Source organism: Barbus barbus, assembly GCF_936440315.1.
Source record: "Barbus barbus genome assembly, chromosome: 34".
Taxonomy (NCBI): Eukaryota; Metazoa; Chordata; class Actinopteri; order Cypriniformes; family Cyprinidae; genus Barbus; species Barbus barbus.
In genome coordinates this window covers 15883716-15904919 of record NC_136762.1, presented here as the reverse complement: position 1 = coordinate 15904919, position 21204 = coordinate 15883716, and the positions used below count along the sequence as shown (strand labels likewise).

The 21204-nt window shown below is 35.9% G+C and overlaps 1 protein-coding gene across 2 annotated transcripts; it reads left to right on the top strand.

Annotated features, from left to right (window-relative positions):
* The first annotated feature begins 1814 nt into the window (after positions 1–1814).
* Positions 1815–20802, top strand: LOC306854535 (CD166 antigen homolog A-like). Of its 2 annotated transcripts, XM_079392657.1 has the most exons (16): positions 1815–2124; positions 12576–12682; positions 12963–13167; positions 13333–13397; positions 13632–13719; positions 14057–14230; positions 14764–14888; positions 14988–15117; positions 15193–15305; positions 15403–15529; positions 15688–15806; positions 17555–17684; positions 18696–18725; positions 18986–19100; positions 19206–19319; positions 19468–20802. In XM_079392657.1, the coding sequence occupies exons 1-15, from the start codon at positions 2070–2072 to the stop codon at positions 19297–19299; spliced, it is 1677 nt and encodes a 558-aa protein (XP_079248783.1). In that variant the 5' UTR covers positions 1815–2069; the 3' UTR covers positions 19300–19319; positions 19468–20802. The 2 variants fall into 2 exon arrangements, with proteins under 2 accessions (XP_079248783.1, XP_079248784.1); XM_079392658.1 differs by lacking the exon at positions 18696–18725 and having other exon boundaries at positions 1944–2124.
* The last annotated feature ends 402 nt before the right edge of the window (positions 20803–21204 follow it).

Below are 21204 nucleotides of genomic sequence, written 5' to 3'. Positions count from 1 at the left end.
GGTCATGAAGGGCATCCACACCTCCCACAGATCTGTAGATTACGTCAGGGTCAAAGTGTCATCCTCCACTCTCGGCCCCCTCCCTCCAATGCTTTCAATATAATGAGGCTCTGCTGCTTAGAGACTCTCATTCACACTCTGTGGAACGGGTGAATGTCCTTTGAGAATATTGGAGGAGAGCATCCCTCTCTCTCACTTTTAATTGCAGATGAACTTATTTGAAGCTCACACATTTTTTTCAGCATCTAATTGGTGTTGGTTTGTACTAATTTGAAGCAAACGCTCCTCATCGGCTTCATTTCATCCTATCTGAGGTGTCACTCATCTTTTTGATGACTGTTTAGGACTTTGTTTGTCTAATGCAAAATTTCATGGCTTTGTTCATTTGCTTCAGGCAAATCTTTACCTCACAGAGTTCATGCTCTCAAACTATGCTTTTGACAACAAAATGTAACTTTAATATGAGATGAATGCATGCAATAAATAGAAACAATCATTTGCATAATTATATATCTTAGTAAGTGGCCTATTTCTATATTAACAACAATACTAACCACTAAAACACCTATGTTAATGAAATACTGTGCCCTGTTTATGAACTCTCTAGGCTCTCCTTTGAGAGAGAATCATCATGTTTGTCTTTGTTCTTCATGCATTCAGTCTCGTATCTATCAGGCAGGCCATTAGGAGGTGTGAGGAAGTACAATACAAACCGAATGAGATGAGGGAACACCCCCACCCCGTGAGCCCACCTGCCACTGAGATGAGAGAGTGTGTTTGTGACGGGGGATTTCAGCTAATATTGGGGCAATAAAATGCAAAAGAGGAGAAAAAAAATGGCTTGGTGGCTAACAGGGAAGAGGGATAGATAATGGAGGGAGAAAGAAAGAAAGAAAGAGAAAGATGCAAATGATTCACGTCTCTTCATGTACCAGGTTCACTAGATTTTCTTATCCAAAGGCTTTTTCATGACCAGTTTAACCTGTTTGACTGACTTTATGTTTGAAAATTATTTGATCAATTAAATAACATGAGCATATAGCTAATATTAATAGTTCTATATTATTGCAGCCTTAGGCACACAAAACTGTGAGGTGTAAAGCATGTTAAGACATGTAAAGCCATTGGAAATGATGTTACACTTGTTGGTTTGTCACCTACAAAGCAATAATTAACACCTAAGGAACGTTCTCAGAATCTTGACTTGTTATGAACAAATGTTCAGAGTTACCTGGTCTTTAATGTTATAATAATGCAAAATGATCAAATGTAATGTTCTCTTAAAAAAAATAACACCTTTAAAAATATTTTTTTCAAACTTTAGAGAACATTCAGAAACAATTGTTTTCAGAACTTAACAGGAACTGTTAACAGCTGGATACTGACTGCTTTAACTAATAAATCTAATAATAGCTATACTCGGGTATTGCAAAAAAAAAAAAATCCTTATACTAGTGGTTTCCATCCATTATAACTCCAAGGTTTCCATTGTTTGAGCCAATGTTCACATTTCTTCAGTCAGTTGGAAAAAATGCTGGGTGTGGAAAGAAAATTGCAGTAGTTGGATGGCAAATCATGTTTACATGCTTTAGGCCAACATTTTGGCCAATTATATTGCGATTTTAGTGTTTTAATTAGGTTAAATAATGTTGCAGCCACATTGTAAGTTTTTCACCTTGTAAGGCTTTCTGACAAAGTCCTATAAGCATTTAGTTTTCCACGGTGAATTTCATATGAAACCATGTTGTCTTCCAGGACATCCAAATCAAACATTACGAAAACGATACTGTATAAGTAGAACCACAGAAGATCACAGATAAGATAAGGGATGGATGTGTCATCAAATGTTTTCTAGTAGGTTAAATTAGTTTAGACGCATAGTGCAGGCAGGGGAGGAGCTTAAGGACCGACCTATAACCGCCCTCCAGGGCTTCAAAAGATGTAACACGTGGGGAACAACCTCAAAGTTTGAATTTACTGATGCATGCTGCGTGTGTTGCACTTTCCAGAACATTATCCAGCAAGGACGGATATTATTTCTCGATACTGAAGATCCAGACTGCCGAAAGATGCACCGGATCGCCCTTTTAACGTGTCTGCTCACCGTATCACTGATGAATCAAGGTAACGTTAACAGAAAATTAATTTTCGATTTTTAGAACGTTTGTTATTTTAGAACGTCTCTTCTGACATTTACAATGAAATGGAGCAATGAAAAGAACTGAGCAGTGCTACTTTTAAGATCTGAGAGTGATCAAGCATGTTAAGAAATCATATATCAAGTCTTTTAAAGAGAAAACGCGCGCCACAGTTTCACTCGGAATTCTTTCCAAAGCCTTTAATTTAATGCAATTATAATACACTATTTTATCAGATACAAAATATCAATTAACGACGGTGTTCTCCGTATTAAAGTAACATTTATTTCCAGAAACGCTCTCTTTGTCCTTTTACTACCTTTAACTTGCACCTGTTTCGCTAGCCTAGTGAAAAAAAATAAAGTATGATATTATGCTGTACATGTTCAACCTTGATGCTTTGGTTGTTAAAAGTAATTAATAATCGATTTGAGCCTGTATCTTCGTGCTTCTGTGTCTATATTTTGTGTGGTGAATGAAATGGGGCGCTGGTTTTCATATTCAGGTAACGAAAAGCCCGGCTGGTAAACAAATGTTATTGGAAGGCATTAGCCCGTCAGTCTGTAACTTTAAAGAGACTCATTCACCTTTTGGGCTGCAAGACCAAAAGCATAATGATAGTGTGTGATGTGCTGAAAGATTGTTGGCTTGGAAGTCAAACTTAAACGTCTTGTTTTGTCCTTAGCTGGGAGAAACAAAGAGTGTATTTCTTTAAACCAGTAGTGGACAAGTTTGATTTTACTAATTAAAAAAAAAAAAAAAATATATATATATATTCAAATATTTAAACGTTTTATTACGGTTCAATGCAACTAGTTTACTATGTCAAATTTTGCATAGCCTATATGGTTATCCTATGATATGTAACATCCTTAGTAGGTCATATTGTTTCATTTACGCCTTTAACTGTTTGTCTTCTAGATTGGCTTGAGAGCCAAACTGAGTTTACAACTAGTAGTTTAGTGCAGCATCTGTTTTTTGTTCTCTCTCTCCACCCCTCCCCCAAAACACACCATCTGCAATGTCACACCTAGTAATACTAGTTTAGCTGGTGGGCTACCCCTTTCCCCCTGAGAAGTCTGCGTTTCAGTTGATGACCATTGTTTTGATTACAAATTTAGCTGTATATTCTGGTCTGAGTTTAGATTTATTTGTAGTGAGAAGCTGTCTCCATGCAACTTCACATTTTTTTGGCTTTTGTATTGCAGAAGTAATTTGCATTATTGTGAAATGTGCCATTACTTGTTCCCTCCAGGAAGATGTTTGATGAGACTGAAAGGTTCACTCAAATTCATAAATCTGGCTCGCAATCATGATTGGCTAATGGTATTGCTCACTGAGTAAATTTGATAAATTTTATTCATCTTTTAGATATGAGACAATCTTTTATTCAAGGTGAATCATCCACTTAGAATTACTTGTCTGCCCTGTTGTACCATCCAAATCCATTTTATAGTCCCATTATAAAAGAAAGCAAATATAGCTCAACAAAAGTCTGTTTGCTTAGATTAAAGGAGCCGATTTCGATTCATATGACTCATCCATTCAGACATTTATTAATATGCTTCCCTCAGTGAAAGTACTACTGTGGAAATAGAAATACTATTGTCATCCTCTAGCTTGTACTCTTCTCTTCTTTACAACAGAAGCACCTCTTTTTCACTATGGCCTTCATAGGAACCAGTTTATCTGTCATCAGGCAAGACAAGAGCGCAATTGTCTGGTCTAACGAGGGGAGACGTACTGTTTTACAACAGGATAGGCATGTGTGTGCTTAGCTGTGGCACTCTTGACTTGCAGAAATGCGTCCATTGAGATGCATGAAGTCCCCCATGGCTCTCTGTAACCTCCAGTGCACTTGCTTGGATCCACCCTGCATTTCGGGACAAAAAGTCAGGTTGTTTCGCTCTTGTTATTCGGCTTCTCCAAGACCTCCTCTGGACCCCTGCTGACTATTGTTCAGCAGGTTTTCTTTAATGCATGTACGATTGCGACAACTCCCACGGACTCTTCTTTATTTGTAATTAAATTCAACTGTATACTCCCCACCGAGAAGCCGTTATCTCGACCAACTCCTTTATATGCCCTTCAGTTGAAAAAGACTTTGGGTTACCATATGAATTACTGCAGTGCATACTTCAGTTCCCATCATGCATTTCAAAAGCACCACTGAGACTGACGTTTTTAATTGTATGTAATGCAAGAGATGTGTGTGTCAACCCCGTTGAGGTTGACGACGTGACTGCATTTGATTTGCAAATACTCCTGCCTGTATCTGCTGTCTTCAACCTGAAAACTTCTTATATTTTGAATTCGACTAATTTTGTTAGAGAACTTTTAGCTTTTTTTGCAGTGCTTTGTTTTTATAGTAGCAGCTGAGAGGAAGCATCTGTACTGTATATGTTCAATTGAAAGCTTTTAATCCTGCACTGTTTGCGCCAGGACTCAGGAAATGAAACCGGCCATTACAATAAAGCCGCCGCCTCCTCCTCTTTTCCCGCCTTCTCCCCCCCTCTCTTTCTCTTTCTTTCTCGGGTAAGGTGAGGCCAGAGGCAGAATTCTAAATCATATTTACTCCTGCCCCTTCACTTCTGCTTGTTTCCTTATGTGTCACATTTCTTTCTAAAGAACCCCCTTTAGGCTTAGCCTGAAGGATTATTGCAGCTGTATTGAGATGTTTATATTCCATTGCACAATGCAGAAGTGCTCTGATCATTAGCCACATGTTCCACATTGATTCTGGTTGCATTTCTCATCAGTGATGTTTGTGTTAAATGGAACTGCATCTGTGCCAATGAATCAATGAATCTACCTCTTGTTTGATTCTTTGAAAGAAGTCAGATCAAGCTGTGCTACTATTGTAAAATTCCAGAAATGTTGAGGAGAACCAGCACAGGTTTTCAGAGCTGCTTCAAACAAGCAGACGTGGGTGCTATGTTGAGCAGCAGAATAATTCAAGTCAAAGTATGTTTTATTAAACCATAATGTCATATACGTGACACTGTGGTTAGTCACAGTGTGGGTCTCTTTTTGTCTCGCTTAGCTGGATGCTTTGACAGTAGGTCTTCAGCAACAAGATTAACCTCAAAGTTCATACCTCACATGCAGACGTCCTGTGCATTGAGTTGTTTATTTTAGTCAATAGCTGTCTCTTTAGATTCTGTCATCAGAATTTGACATCCTTTATGGAAACTAGACATTATAAAAAGACTTCATAAAACAGTTATGACAGAGGTCTTGTAGAAACACAGTAGGGTATTTCTGTATAGCATGTTGGTGCAGTGAAAATGGAGATTGTGTGCATTGAGGTATTCATTTATGTTTCCGTTTGCAATGATCGCCTGGCCTTAATTTATGGCCTTTGTGATCTGTGAGATTGCGTTTCATCAGATTTGTACCCATTTGTTATCAAGTGGACCGTTTGAATGTTTTGTCATTTTCGCATTATAAGTCTATTTATCAGTTAAAAAGCAGTAAATTGTCACAAGCAGGAGTACTTTTGTACTGTATATCAGCGTGAGCATGAATTGATGCCAAGAAGCCATTAAGGTTTAAAACCATGTTTTAGTTTCCAAACCCCTTTAAAGTCAACATGGGGAAATCAACATTTACTTTCTTCTCTACACATTCCTGGTCTTGTTGTGTGAGTAATTTGGTGCATGTTGTTCCAAAGAAAAAGACTGTTGGCATTTTATAATCTTGTATAACTACTTGCTCTTCTTCTGAAACTACTTCATATATCTGGTGATGTCACAGCAGGATCTGGTTAATCTTAAATCAGAGCAGAATCGGATTAATCCTAAATCCTGTACAAATTCTGACTAATCCTAAACCTGAGCAGAATCTGATAAATATTTAATCGGCGAAGAATATGATTAATCCTAAATCTGATCTGAATCTGATACATCTTTAATCAGAGCAGAGTCTGATTAATCATGAATCGGAGCAGAATCTGATAAAATCTTGAATCAGAGCAGAATCTGATAAAATCTTGAATCGGAGCAGAATCTGATTCATCAGATTCCCCAAGTAAAGCAGGTTGCAATTTGCGCTGAATTTAAAAACAAACATCTTCCAGTTCTAAAGTCAGTTGTTTAATGACCCCCACTATAACGTGACACAGGATAACACATGCTGATAATAAAAAAAGGTTGGTGCTTTGTGTTTCTTTGGAAATGTTTCCTTTTCTCTGCACTTGTCTCTTTCCCATAATCCTTTGACATCGTAACTTTGAAGTTGGCTTTAGAAAAGGAGAATAAACTTATCTTTAGGTTTCTTTCTTTTATGGGAACTTTGATGTCGTCTACTTTGAGCTGGCAAGCCTGCACAAGTCATAGCAAACCACAACCGCACCTGTCCCAGATGTCTGTGCTCTGTCAACATGAGAGCCCTACCTGGTGGCTTTCCAAAGTGACACAGATCTCTAGTGTTGTCAACATCAGTGTTGGTTTAACTTTGAGATTTAAGGAGCATCAGAGTTTAGAGTATTGTGGCTTCCACTTCCTGAGTATGCGGGTCAGTTAAAGTTTTACGTTGTGGATGACTTTCATCTAAAGGCGGTCTTTTCCTTGCCAGCAGCTAATAGGATCATGTCCTCTCTAATATACAAGAGAAAACAATTCTCCTCTGGAAGTTCATCAACAAATACCTTTATTTCATTCCAAGTAATGGCTTAAAATGTCACTTTTATTAAGTTTCTTCAACGTCTGCAGCATACAAAATTGCATTTTAGCTCTTTTTTTCTAGGTAGTTTTCTGCAGATGTAGGCCCCTAGGCTGTAGGGATCATGAAGCAGGAGACAGTTAAGGGCCCTCGTGACCTTTTTTACAGACCTGGCCAGTCCCTGAACTACACAGGAATGTGAAACAGATCTGCTCTTTTGCATCACAGTGGAGAAAAAAAGGGAGAACTGGCTCATTAGTAGTGACATACTGTCATGTCAGAGTTTTAAACCAAACATAATTCATGAGAGTTAATCACTCGGATAGAAAAGACCTTGAGCTTATACTCCCTAAGTTCTGCTGTCTATTTTTCGTTGTTTCTCTTGCTGCAGAGGGGAGTTAACCATTGCATGGCACACACCCACCAGCCATGCTTTCTGAAATCAATATTTGGTCTGCTTTTGTTTACACAGCCAAAGGTGGTCTGTATACGGGGCTGAATTGTTATGGGCCCTCTAACAACGTGGGAGATGGCCCTTTCGGAGCCCAGCCCGGAGAAAGAGCTTATTTAACACTCAATACAAGCTCGCTGACCTCTGTGTTTTGGCACCAAATTTGATTGGTATCTCAGTGGCTGCAAGCAAACGCTGATGTTATGAACACAAGGGGCCCTGCAGGATCCTGTGGAATGCAAATGCCTGGAGCCCCAAGGCATCTGGGAGCAGGGAGACTGGTTTTGGAAGAGATAAAGGCACTGTCTCGGTGTATGCAAAAATATGAGACACCTCGCTGTCTGGTAAAATGCTTTGAGAATATATGTTCAACAGAACGACTTTGATGTTAGGAATGTTGTTAATCAAAGGCCACACGAAGCTTCTGAGTGTAATTGCTTGAACATAAATTGGGAAGATCTAAAGTCAAGACTCTTTGATTGCCTCAACATGCTCATTAGTTTTACATTTTAAAGTGTCTGTTAATTTTACACAGTGTCATGCATATCTAACTACGTTTATGCCTTGGTTAACTGATAACCTGGATGAACTTAACGACTTGCTGCAATAGTTTTGACCTGAATTCCTTAATTGTTACCAGGTTGTAACTCATAACATGCGTTATGCAATCAAGTCATTGATGTGACACTTTCTTTTTCGTGCTATCTAATAATTTGTTCAAAAATGCATGAATGCAGTTCACCTATACATTGACACCTTTTTTATGATAAGCATGTTTTAATATCTAAATTCAAGTTAATTTAAACATTTTTAGGGGCATAAAGTTGAAATGTTTTGATGCCGTAGTTTGTAATAAAATAAAGCAGTTTAACTTTTTAAGAGAAAATACTAAACTGATGATTAATATTTGAAAAATATTATTTAAAGTCATGTGGTCAAACCAATATATGCAGAATCCAGGGGAAAAAAACTAAACATGAATCAGATAATTTGACCTTTTTATGAGAAGCCAGTGTTAATTCTGATTGTAAAATGTCATGTGGTGCAACTTGATGATTTTTATGAACTAATAATTTAATATTTTAAAATGCTTTTACTTTGAAAATACATTTTAAGACTTTTTAAAATGATTTGATTGTGTCTTTTATATGTATTCAAGGTCTAAGGAAAATTTTGATATTTTTACTCAGTGGTTACACCACATGACATTTTGGAGTTTTTCTTGTTGTTGTTGGAAAAAAAAGCTCTTGTTTGAACATTTTTCCTTTTTCTTTATTATTATGGACACTTATAGACTTACATTCTGCAGCAGAATGAACAGTCTGTCATAATCTTCAGCTAGTAAATTGCTTTTGGGGTTAATGGACCTCCACGGAAGATGCTTGACTGTATTTTGTTAATAGTTCTCTATTTAGTTTAATAGCTGCTCACGAATAGGGGCCGTCGGTGAATCCTCTGGGTCAGTATTGAATCTGCTGTCAGACAAAGACATTCTTTAAGGTCCCCGGGGGCCCCTGCAATCAAATACATAATTTAGAATTTAATGGATGTGATTTCTGAGTGCACTTATCACTTATGAGTCCAACCTGCTTGATGAGTTTTGTTTTTAGAGCAATTTCAGGCCCGTCGTAGACTTAATTTATGGCATTTTCAAGGAAGCCTAATGGCCCTTGCATGTTGGAGTGAGTAAAGGAGGACATTTGGTGTAATAAGTTAGGCACCAAATCAATTCCTGGGATGTCTCTGTTTCTGGGGGGGGTAGATTTTTCCCTAAAAATTATATTTTCAGCAGAAGAATCTCAATTTCAGATTTACATTTATTTTTATTTTAACATTATCAAAATCCTAAAACTTTTACAGGTTTAAATTAGATTTTAATTTCTCAGTTGTCAATGTGGTGGTCTCAGCCCAACAAAAGACCGTCAGCACTGTTTCATTTGAGAGCATTGCACTCAAATACTTGAAAGTTGTGTAGTCCATATGCTTTCAGCAAATAATCTGGTACCACCAGGCCAATGAAGGCCATGGTTTTCCATTAAGAGTGTTTCCAGTAGAGAGGTTTAACAACAGGTGAATGAAGAAGCTTCTGCAGCAGCACCTGTTCGTGAAACAAAGAGTAGAGGCATGAGGGGGTTGGGAGGGCAGTGTCATTTGTTTACTTCACCTGGTGCTGGTTTGGAAGCTCTGAGGGCTCTCTGACACTCGATACTTTTCTTTTAGTATGTCAGCCGGTGTCCGTTTGCTTTTTTGCTTCTACTAATGCTCCAGTGTCACCAGCAAGACGTTATAAATCATGTGAAAAACAGGCAGCTGCTAGACAGAAATCTAATGGGGTAGATCGTCCAGTTGGGTCCAGATATATGCTATAACATTAAGGAATAATATACAGCCAGTTGGTCACAAAATTATGGCTCATCAGGCTCTAGTTATATTCTGAAGGGGTTTATTTTTGGTGTTAATGGCCACTTACGGTACATTTTCACTCAAAATATGGTTACTCGCCAAATAAACGAACACACGGATATAATGTTTTTTATTTTTATTTTATCTTTTAGTTTAATTTTATTTTGTGAGGGGAAAAGAGTGGTACAAGTGTTACCACATACAGCAGCAAAATTTTAGTGCAAAAATATTTCAAACAGATCTATCTTCTAAATGAAGGTTATTAGTGTGATTGTGAATGATTCATCCATGTCTCCTTTTTTTTTTTTTTTTGGACCTCAATTTAATCAGAATTTTCTAACTGGATCTTCGAGTGAAATGACCGACTTCTCTCTGGTGAACTCCAGTCATTTAGTCCATTTAATCCTAGCCCCTATGTTTCATGTTATGATTCATCTTGACCGCAAGCACAGAATGGTTCAATTGACCAATTAGAATGAAATATTCCCAAGAATACTTGTAATAATTATCCATGTTGTTAGCATGTATGTTAACAGTCCAGGTGATGCGAAGAGGATTAGTAGTATATCAGTTATTAACATTCTTTGCTCTTGTATGTTTTCTTTTTTGTAAACATGGCTAGGAACCGAGTTTTATGACGGGTCTGTACAGGTAAAGGGCTATTAGCAGGACCACGCTTCACTGAGCAATGAGACACAAATTTATCTTGGCATAACAATGAAGCTAATACCTGTGTGGCCACAGGCTACAGTGGGCTTTGGCTATGAGCACATTCTGTTCTCTCCCAGTGGGCTTATCTGTACCTGTACACGGAGAAGTGTTTTTTTAGTATGCATTTTGTTTTTCTAGACAAGATGGAAGATTACCTATGAAGAAAAAGAAAGCTTGCTGCAGATAAATTTGGGATTGACGAACAAACTATAAAAGAGAAATTAAACTACTTTTTTTTTTTTTTTCTCGGCAGTGATGATTAAAAATCTAATTTGTTAACTGAAATAAAGCTGATGTAAAATCTGATAAGTAGTAACATCAAACTAAAACTGAAATAAAATTTAAAGCTAAATAGTAATATTAAAGAATCTAATAAAAATTGGCATGCAAGTAAAACTACTAAAACTTAAAATGAAATCTGAAAATATAACCGCTACTTCAAAATATGATTAAATAATATAGTATATTAACTCTTTCCCCGCCATTGACGAGATGTCGTCAATTAAGAGACAAACTTGGGCAATCCGGGTTCTAGGTATATTACAGTAAGGAAAGCCCTATCACATGTCCTGAATGAGTTACGGGTCTTACGGGTCTGAATACAAGGCGATCCATAAATGGAAGGATCAGAGAAAAGGTATATCATATATATGTAGATCATGTTTTGACCATTTTGAATCTGATCGGGACGAAGTAGTCAGTGAGAGAGTCTGTTTGTGTGCGTGATTATCTATCGATCGTGTGCGGTATGTATGTAGCCTATATGTGTGTGTTTGTGTGTATAAACGTGTCTGTCTGTTCTGTTTATTGAATGCAATTTATTCATATAATTATTTATAGGTGAAAGAATGACATTTGAATGTATTTTGCTTGAAAATGCACTATTTTGATAATGCATTTTTCTAATTTCTTTGTCCAAAATGTTGTATTTCTGATGAAACCTATGTGCATTCAAGTGGTGATAAAACATGAACACATGAAGATAGAATAAAATAGTTTTTTTAATTAAAAGCAGAGGCTTGGTTGTTTATTTTGATGTGTGTGTATATATATATATATATATATATATATATATATATGTATATGTATATGTATATGTATATATGTATATGTATATATATATGTATGTGTATATGTATGTGTATATGTTCCTATATTCATAGCAGAAAATATTCTGAGGGCCGTCAAATTTAGGTGAAAATCATCAAAAATGCTGGCGGTGGCTGGCAACTTTTTAAAAAACCGCTGGCAGGGAAAGAGTTAATAGTAAAATTATCACTTTTTGGAGAATTGTTTACTCTAATTACTGTAACTAATTATTTCGCTGCTTATGGCATGTTATATTTTTCCCATTAAACATGTCACAACCGCCACGGATTTCTCTGTTTTGTTTTTTAAATCTGAAATAAGTTGGTTCAGTTAAGCATTACGTTTTTTTTTGGTGAAATTTTGTCTAAAGTATGTGGTTTTGTGTCTCAATCTTATCTTGTACTACTATTATCAGTTGAGTTGTTCATCCCTACTGTTGATGTCCCTTTCTCAGAAGTGCAGTGGACAACAACCAGTTTAACTGGCTTTGGTGTTTGTCTAGAAATTGGATTCGGAGCCTTTTTCCAATTTGAATATTTGGTTTCAAGTGAAGCTCATGTCAAATTCATGTGTAAGAAAAACCCAATGAATCAAGATTGAAATCATGAAAATCATTTATCCATCGATTGCTGTTTTATTTTGTTGCTTTGAAAAAATGAGTGGCACAGATTTCTTTTTTTTTTTTTTTTCTTTTTTTTCTAAAAGCACCGATTAAACGTATGAAAGTGTTTAAGCTTCTTTATCTCTCTGTATCATGTATTTGTGATACAATTTATACATTTTGTTTAGTATTAATGACTGTTTGTCAGTGAAGTACAGACCCTTGTCTTTCAACAAACATGAGTGCTTGGAATTTGAATATCAAATCAGCCTGCAAATCAGCCTGGCAAAATTGATGATTCAAATAATATTAAAATATTGAGGGTCAGAATAAAAAGCTACTCCAAACACCCTCTTAAGTTTCAATCAAAAATGTAAATGCAAAAATCAAACCAATAATAATAATAATAATAATAATAATAATATGAGAATGCGAGTGTACATGTTTACTTCAGGCTTTGTCTGCTTACTATGTTTTCACAAACACTGTATTTACAGTCATGTCTTTTATTGTGTTTTAGTGAGTGGTTTGGAAACTGTCATTGGCAAGTATGGAGACACCATTGAAATCCCATGCAACAACAGGCGTGTCATGGAAGCACAAGTGACATTTGTTAAATGGAAATATGTAAGTTTGAGGTTCTCATTTTCTGTCATTTTAAAGTTGCGGTGTTTAATTTTTCCAGATTCTTAAATAGCAACTATTTTCGAACAGGTTTCCCTAATAGTACTGCCACTTCACCCACTGCTATTGTTCAGACAAACTACTCCAATTCCTAGCTAAAGTTATGCTGTTGGCTAAACAGTTTTGAAAGCACTAAAGAGCCACAGTGTTTATGTCAGCATATGAATGGTGTACTTCTACCATTCTCTGTTAAACATTCATTTTTATTTTTTTTTCTCACCAGGACAAAGATGGAAACATACTGGTGAAACATCGGGATCAGAATACCACGGTTTCCAACGATGTGAACTACAAGAACAGAGTCAGTATTAAAAACGATTTCAGCCTCGTCATCACACAAGTGGCCATGGCCGATCAGAGAACCTTCACCTGCATGGTGGTGGAGAAAGTAGACATTTTAGAGTTTCCTGTTCAACTGGCCATTTACAGTGAGTATCATACACAGTAGACCAAAAATCTAGCATGTTTTAGTACTGTAAGGCTGCTTTCACACACTATGTATTGTTAAAAGCGCTATATAAATAAAGGTGACTTGACTCAATTATATGGGATGCATTTATGAACTGCTTTAACAAATTTTCCTCTGTTTTCAGAGGTTCCATCACAACCTCAGATTACAAACCTAACGACTGTGATGGCAATCGGCAAACAAACTACGGTAGGTTGTGTAATTAAGTCCACATATTACAAAATAGTTTATTTATGGTTTATATATCACATACACACAAATAGGAAAACAGTATGAAATGTTATTTGTAGTGAATACAGCATGAATATGTTATAATAATTAATTTCATATATGATGAAATGCAGTGCTTTGGAATTCCTCTTAATTTTTGCATTAATAATCTATTTTCATAACTATTTAGTATTTTGATTTTTGTCTCATCAGTTGGCGGAGTGTCGTTCTGAAGGTGCCAATCCAGCTGCCAACATCACATGGTTCAAGAATAAAACTCCTCTTATGACTGATGGAGCAGGTAGAGTGAAATATGGTGGAAATTAGTTATTCACCCAAATATTTACCAAGATTTACTCACCCTCATTTCATTTCAAACCTATATGGCACAAAAAGGAGAACATTTGAAGACTAGTTTCAGTGCTATTTTCCATGCAATTACAATAAATGTTAATGAAACTTTAAAACTTACAAAGAGATGAAAAGGCACCATATTAATATCATAAAAGTGGTTCAGATGTTCTCCATCTGTGTTCCAATGAGGAAAAAAGTCATATTCAAAGAGCTTTTTATTCTTTGGTACTATTTTATTTATTTTTTTGTCTTTTATTAATGTTTTTCTTTTTTGTTGATTTCAGCCATTAAAATCACCACAAATGTGGATGTTGATAAAGAGACATTACTCTCCACGACAACTTCTACCCTGGAGTATACAGCAGTGAAGGGAGACATTGATGCCAAGTTCACCTGTCAGGTTCAACACATCAAGTCTGCTAACATGGATTCATCACCTCTTGTCTTCACTGTGAACTGTACGTTTTTCTTATACTGCCTATACAAAGTCTTTGGATAATATCATTCCTATACGGTCCATTTGAGCAAGTTTTTAATTTTAACGCTTCTACTTTCCTCCATAATTCAGTTCCAAACTGTGTCTTTGAGAGCAAATGCATTCAATACTGAAGTGGTTAATGGTCTAATGTTGAGCATAATTCACAGGATTATTCAGAATAACTCTCTTTCCATCTGAAGTAGCCATGAGAAAGAGGCCTTATCAGAATCAAATGGCTCATTGAATTTCGTCCAAATAAGATATGTAATTTGGCCTTGCTGGAGCAGGGCGTTTAGATGAACCCCTTTGAAAGGGGTTTTGTCTTGTGTTATAGTGAAGGTACTAGCCCTACTGCATTTCTCACCACGAGAGCACTCTCAAAGCCTCAACTCTTGAGCTGAAGGGCCTCTTCTGGTTCATAAGGAGCTTCTCTGAAGTGCCCTTATCTGCATAGGCTCTGGCAGGGTTTCTCTGTGCTGCCCTCCTTGTTTTACACGCACCCTCTCTCCACAGACCCTACCGAGAAGGTCAGTATCCAAGTTGTGTCCCAGGGTCCTTTTAAGGAAGGAGACAACGTGACCCTCAAATGCACAGCAGATGGAAACCCTCCACCCTCTAGCTACAACTTCTACATCAACGTAAGTCTGCTCTGCAACTCACTTCTCTCTTCGTTCCTTTAGCATAAGTCAGAAAATTGAAGGCTGCTTTTCTACTTAAACCACCTTTTTTATCTGTAGGAAGAGAAAAAGACTGTGGACTCCAACACATACACCTTGACCAGCGTCACCCGGGAGAGCACTGGAGAATACAAATGCTCATTAGTGGACAATGAGGATATTGTGGCTTCTGTTCCCATCACAGTTGAATGTAAGGAAATACTTCAGATGCAGTCTGATGTTTGACCTCTTCTGGATTGACTACCATCTTTTTCTTTCCTCAAAGATCTTGATGTGGTCCTTAGCCGCACTGGTAAAATTGTTAAGAAACTTGGTGAGAGCCTTGAGATGTCTCTAGATGTTAAAGCTTCAGGAGCAACACAAACTTCTTGGAAGAAGGTAGAAAATAAATGCCTCTAAAACTGACTGCTCATCCCATTAAAGATGAAACCTTTTGTTAATTTCTAGTCATTAAAATACTGAACCTCTCTTTTAGGACAATGCCAAGCTGAATAGCATGCCCAAGTTTGACAAGTTGACGTACTCGGACTCTGGCGTATACGAGTGTGTTGTTTCCATGGCTAGCCTCAAGAAAACCCAAACATTTGAATTAGTAGTTGAAGGTAAGTTTGCAGTGCTCTTCGTATGTGATTTATTAAAGTTTACAGTTTAACTTTTTACGGTTGAGCACAGTCCAAAAGACCAGACCATTGTAAATCAGAGAAATGCTTTAGGAAAAGGGTTTAGTTTTTGATAGCTAATTGCATGAGTGTTTTTGCAGGTTCTTCAATCATTAAGAACCTGATCAAGGAGCGTGGCGAGGGCATGAACAAGGTCCTGAAATGTGCGGCTGAAGGCTTTCCAAAGCCCACAGTACAGTGGAGTGTCAATGGCTCAAATGTAAGTCTGAACGATCTTGCACGTGTCATTCTTATTACAAAGATTTTTCAGTGCCTTTTTGAATCTTTTATATGCTGCATTTATTTGATCAAAAATAGTGAAAACATGTTGTGAAATGTATTTTTCCATTTTAATATAACTGTTTTGAAATTTTTAAAAATGTAGTGTATTCCTGGGATGCAAAGCTGAATTTGAAGCAGTCATTACCCCAGTGCCATCTTTCAGAAATCACTCTAGTATGGTGATTTAGTGCTCAAGAAACTTTTATCATGATCAATGTTGAAAACAGTTGTGCTGCTTCATATTTTTGTAGATACTGATACATTTTTGTCATTGTCCCTTTTGATCAAAGCAATGCATCTTTGCAGAATTAATTTTTCCAAAAAGAAAAAAGTACTAACCACACACTTTTGAGCACTAGTGTTTCTTTTGGTTGGTTTTCAAATTATTTTTTTATTTTTTTTACCAGTTTTTGAAGAGAAATTGTATTTTTTTTTTTTTATATATATATATATATTTTTGTCATAGGACTTATATAGTTTTATCAAACCGAATGAATGTTTTAGAATTAGACAGATCACCTAATACACCACAAAATACACATCACAGAATTAATCAAATCCATGCCAATGCTAATACCAATGACTTTCTGAAGGAGGACGAGGATTATGATGATGATGTCACTAGGGTGCTGGCTTGTGTTAGTTAAAGGGACTTTAAGACTAAATGGAAATAAAGTGAAATTGAGGACACCAGAAAAACATATAAATTCTTACCAATGAAAATGATATTCCCAAGAAAGCATGTTTTGTTTGGAAAAAATAAAGAAACACCTGGAATATTTCTTAATAAATTGCTTGTTTTCATGTTTATGAAAAAAACAACAACAGGCCATTTGCCAGGTGTTCGTGTTTTTCAGTGAATATCACCAGGGGACAAGGCAAAATGGCTTTTTTTTTTTTTTTTTTTAATGGAGTGGAATTATTTATGTTCTCTTGTGAATTGTAATGCTGGGATCAAAGAGACCTAATATGATTTACTTCTTAAAATTAAGCATTTTTATATATTAACCAAACATGTTACCAAAGGACTTTCTTTGGCTTTCTAAGTTTTTTTTTTTTTTTTTTTTTTTTTTTTTTTACTAAAACCTGAAACTGAGCCTTCCATTAAGCTTTTGTTATAAGCTCAATTCACTTTCCAGGGTTTATTGCTGCTTTCAATAGTAAAACAACCTGAAACGGTAAAACTCTTATGTCAAACAAGCCAGCAGCACATTTGAGCTGATAAAGATATTCTCATAGTGACAACATGCATGCAGGTTGTTAAACAAAGCAGTTATAGTACCCATATCATTAAGCACTAGGATTAGGTCACTATTCAAACACATAAGACGACTAGTGTGCCTGAGTGGTGTGTACAGAGGAAGCTATTAAAAATGATGAGGCTTATTACTTGCATCCTGTATCATGTGGTTTTGTATTGGTACAAATTGAGCTGTCAGTGCGACTTCTCGGATGTCAGAAGTGCATTACCTCATTGCCTGTGTCCCTTTGTCTAAGCTCATGCCTCCGTAAAAGAGAATCTACTTGTGCACAGAGCAATAGCATTCTCTAGTGGTGCTTATGATCCTTTACAAAAAAGCTTGTGCTCCAGTATATCGTTGTTTTGCCACATTATAATAGTCATGAATACTGTGGTAATGTTTAAGTCTGGTGTCATTTAATGGATGCTACATGCTGTAATTGCAGGTTGAGAGTGCTTATGAGCATGCCAAAGTCACATACAGCCTCACTATCGTTCCGAAGGGCAATCTCACTGTATCCTGCACGGTCTCTAATGTCTTGGGCTCTGACATTAAAAGCATTAATGTGTCCGCACGTAAGTAACTTTTTTTTTTTTCTCTCTCTTATATCTGACTTTGGAACCCTCATGCATCACAGGATTTTTTAGTTTGTTTAGAAGTTAATAAAATCATTAAGACAAAACTGTTAAAGAACAAAATATTTGTAATTCCAAATGTGCTTGGCATCTGAAAAGACTAAATCTGTTATTTATTAAATTCAATTCCATCCCACAAGGATCATGTTTATTTGTTTTAAACTTTACTTTGCATCAAAAACAATAATGTTAACACTTTACAGTCAGGTCCTGCTCATTAATGCATTAACTAAAATGAACCAACAATGACTGATTTATTGTAACGTTTATGATTGTTAATAAAAATACTGTTCATTGTTGCGTAATGTTAGCTCAGATTCATTAAATAATGTAAAATAATAAAAACGGATACCTTTTTAATTTTATAAATGTTCAAATTAACATTAAGATTAATAAATGCTTTATTTTTCATTATTAGTTCGTTAACTGTTCAATTAAACCTAAATTGTTTGTATAATAGTAGCTTTTATGTGTTGGCCTTAAAATGTAAAATTTACTTCTTTTTTTTTAAGTAATAATTCTAAGTTTTGTCTAAGTGATTAAACAAATGAAGTGGTTAACATCTAAGCGTGGATAATATAACATTACCAGATAAAAACACTTGTATCTTTATTTGAGCTCACTTTTCCTTCTCTTCTTCTGTTCTTTTTGTCGGGATGCTGGTCTGTTCTCGGACTAACACATGCTTTCACTTTACATGACTGAAATCTTTTGGCTAACCCGGGACAAATGTGTTTAATTATCAAACCAACTACAACTGTAAGCCTCTGGATTCCTGTATTTACATGTATTGGCGTTTCATTTGGGGTTATTTGAGAAAAAGAGAATTAACATGCAAATGTTAATGAATCAGTTTTGTTATTAGAATATATGTACACTATTTTATTTTTTCTCTATCTCTCTCTCTCTCAAAGTAAATGGAACTTAATATGATTTTATATCTGATTACAGTTGTTGAGGACGTGACAATGGACAAACAAGGTAAGAGTCTTAGCTGTTATATACAATCAGGTCTGGTCTTTGCACAGCATTGCATTACACAGGAAGACACCAAAACTCAGTACCTTTAGTCAACAATTTAATGAATGCCTTCTGTGTGTACACTAAAACAAAGGTGCTGAGATGCCCAGAATCCTGACAAATATTGTAATAGGCCTTCAGGGTCTTGTTTGCTTGTGTTTAGTTATTGAATGGTTGAAGTTCTCATCCAATTCTAAATGTTTTCTGTGTTTCTTAAGCAGATCAGAAAGATGAGTACAGTGACCAGACGATACTGGCTGTTGGCATAGTTGTTGGTCTGATGCTGGTGATTTCCGCGATAGGACTGGCCTACTGGCTGTATATGAAGAAATTCAGGTACTGACGTAATATCCACTTCTCATTAAACTGTGAAGGCACTATGCTTATGTAATTCAGATTTGTTCAAAGTGGAATATTATGTAATGCTTAATCTGGATGTAGGCAAGGATCCTGGAAAACTGGAGAAAAGGAAGATGGATCTGCAGAAGAGAGTAAGAAGCTGGAGGAGAATCAAAGCCAAAAAGCTGATGTGTAATGACAAAGCAGCCATTCAGGGTGAGTCAAGATTTCTGAAACTAGCTTTATTAATGTGAAAATTACTATTTTTCTTAGTGTTTTATATACTCTCATACATACTTTTATAGACATTCTGGTGATTTAATTGAATTATATTTATGTATGCGTGTATCTTGTCTTTCCTTAGGATTCATTTGAATACAATCCCTTTTTCCACAAGAGGAGTGAAAAATTGGTGAAATGTGAAAAAAATAATCAGAAGCTGTAATGGAGGACCTGAGTAGCTGTGTCAGTTACATCTCCACCATCGTCTGTGATGTGTCTGTGCCTCCCCCATGCTGGGGATTTCTTAATAATGTATGTTGTAAAGTATATGAATCTTTTGCATTCAAGATCAAGCCTGTTCAGAAACCTTTGTCTGCAAAGTGTTCATTCATAATGTTGGATTTCATGTTTGAAGCCCCACTGTGTTTGGTTTTATTTTTATGTGCCAGCTATTTAGTTGATGCAAATTTGTGTTTGCAGTTTCACATGATAGAAACACTGAGGCCTTTAGTATCTGTATGGGACTTTTCCTTTAGAATTACACGTAGTACCTAATCTGTGGCATGATATGAAGCATGATATTCACGCTTATACTGAGCACTTGGCTAGTTTTCAGATCTACAAGTCAGTAAACAAAATTACATCCCAATATTATACTTGTTGGGATTAAGAAGACCAATATTTAGACCTTATATGCATTTTAATAAAGACTAAGACCTACAATTTGAAGTTAAAATGTCTAAACAGGACAATTTAACATAATTTGTCATTTCTGAAGAAAGAACATAATGCAGGGACCAATGCTTGTTTGATGAAAACCATGCCCTTTGCTTGGATTGTTTACCATTTAAACCATTTAAAATTAGGTTCTTATCACATGCGTGTTGCCTTTTTTCAGGAAAATGAAAATCAGGTCTCAATGTATACTAACACTCTTTTCAGATTATCGCCCGTTGATGTTTCATTGTTTTGCCGCAGAATGTGATCTGGTTTAAGCATTACTTGTAAATAATGGTACACTTCTTTTTATTGTTTTTATGTTCTATTTATATTGTTGAGGTTTAGCTAAATGCCAGTGTTTTGACAATGTTAGCTAGTTTTAGTAAGTTTTCCTGAAAATATACCTCTGTTGCTGTTGAATGGTACCGTACAATTGATGGTATTTACTTGCAGATTTTAAATTCAAGCTTTCAGCTGTGAGTTGAATGCTTAGTGGTTGCTGCATTTCCACACTTCATTGCATATTACCTGCATTTAATCCACTGTCAAGACCAAAGAGGTTGAATGTGGCCGTGCAAGTATTGTACATAGTGACCATTGTTTTGTACTCTTAGTTCAAATAAAGTGTACATTTTTAGTGTTTTTTTTTTTTTTTTTTTTTTTTTGTATTCTCAGTTATACTGTAATTTTACACTACGTGTTTTTGAAAAGTTGCTTATGCTCACAAAAGCTGCATTTATTTAATAAAAAATGCAGTAAAAATATGAATGTTAAATATTATTTCAGTTTAAAATAGCGGTTTTCTATTTAAAAATGTTATTTATTCCTGCGATGCAAAGCTGAATTTTAGCAGCCATTACTCCAATCTAAAATGTCACATGATCCTTCAAAATTGATTCTAATCTGATTTAGGCGCCAGGGTTTTTTGGAAAAAATGCTGGATTTTGACATCAAGATTTCAAAAGCTTGTGGCTTGAAATGGCTTAAAGATAGAGATCTACTGTAAATTAGAAAAATGTTGGGCATGACCGTAAGTTTATGTGGGGTGTAAATATACTCATCTAATTTGCATATTATGACGTCATCATGGGGCGGCCCTCTTGAATTTCATAATATTTAGGAAATAGTAGATATTGAATTGATGTTTGATTTTTTTTGT

Coding starts and splice junctions, on each gene's coding strand:
- LOC306854535 (XM_079392657.1), top strand. CDS start 2,070: ATGCACCGGATCGCCCTTTTAACGTGTCTGCTCACCGTATCACTGATG. Junction 15,118..15,192: donor TGTTCCCATCACAGTTGAAT/GTAAGGAAATAC, acceptor CTTTCCTCAAAG/ATCTTGATGTGGTCCTTAGC. Junction 15,530..15,687: donor ATTTGAATTAGTAGTTGAAG/GTAAGTTTGCAG, acceptor GTGTTTTTGCAG/GTTCTTCAATCATTAAGAAC.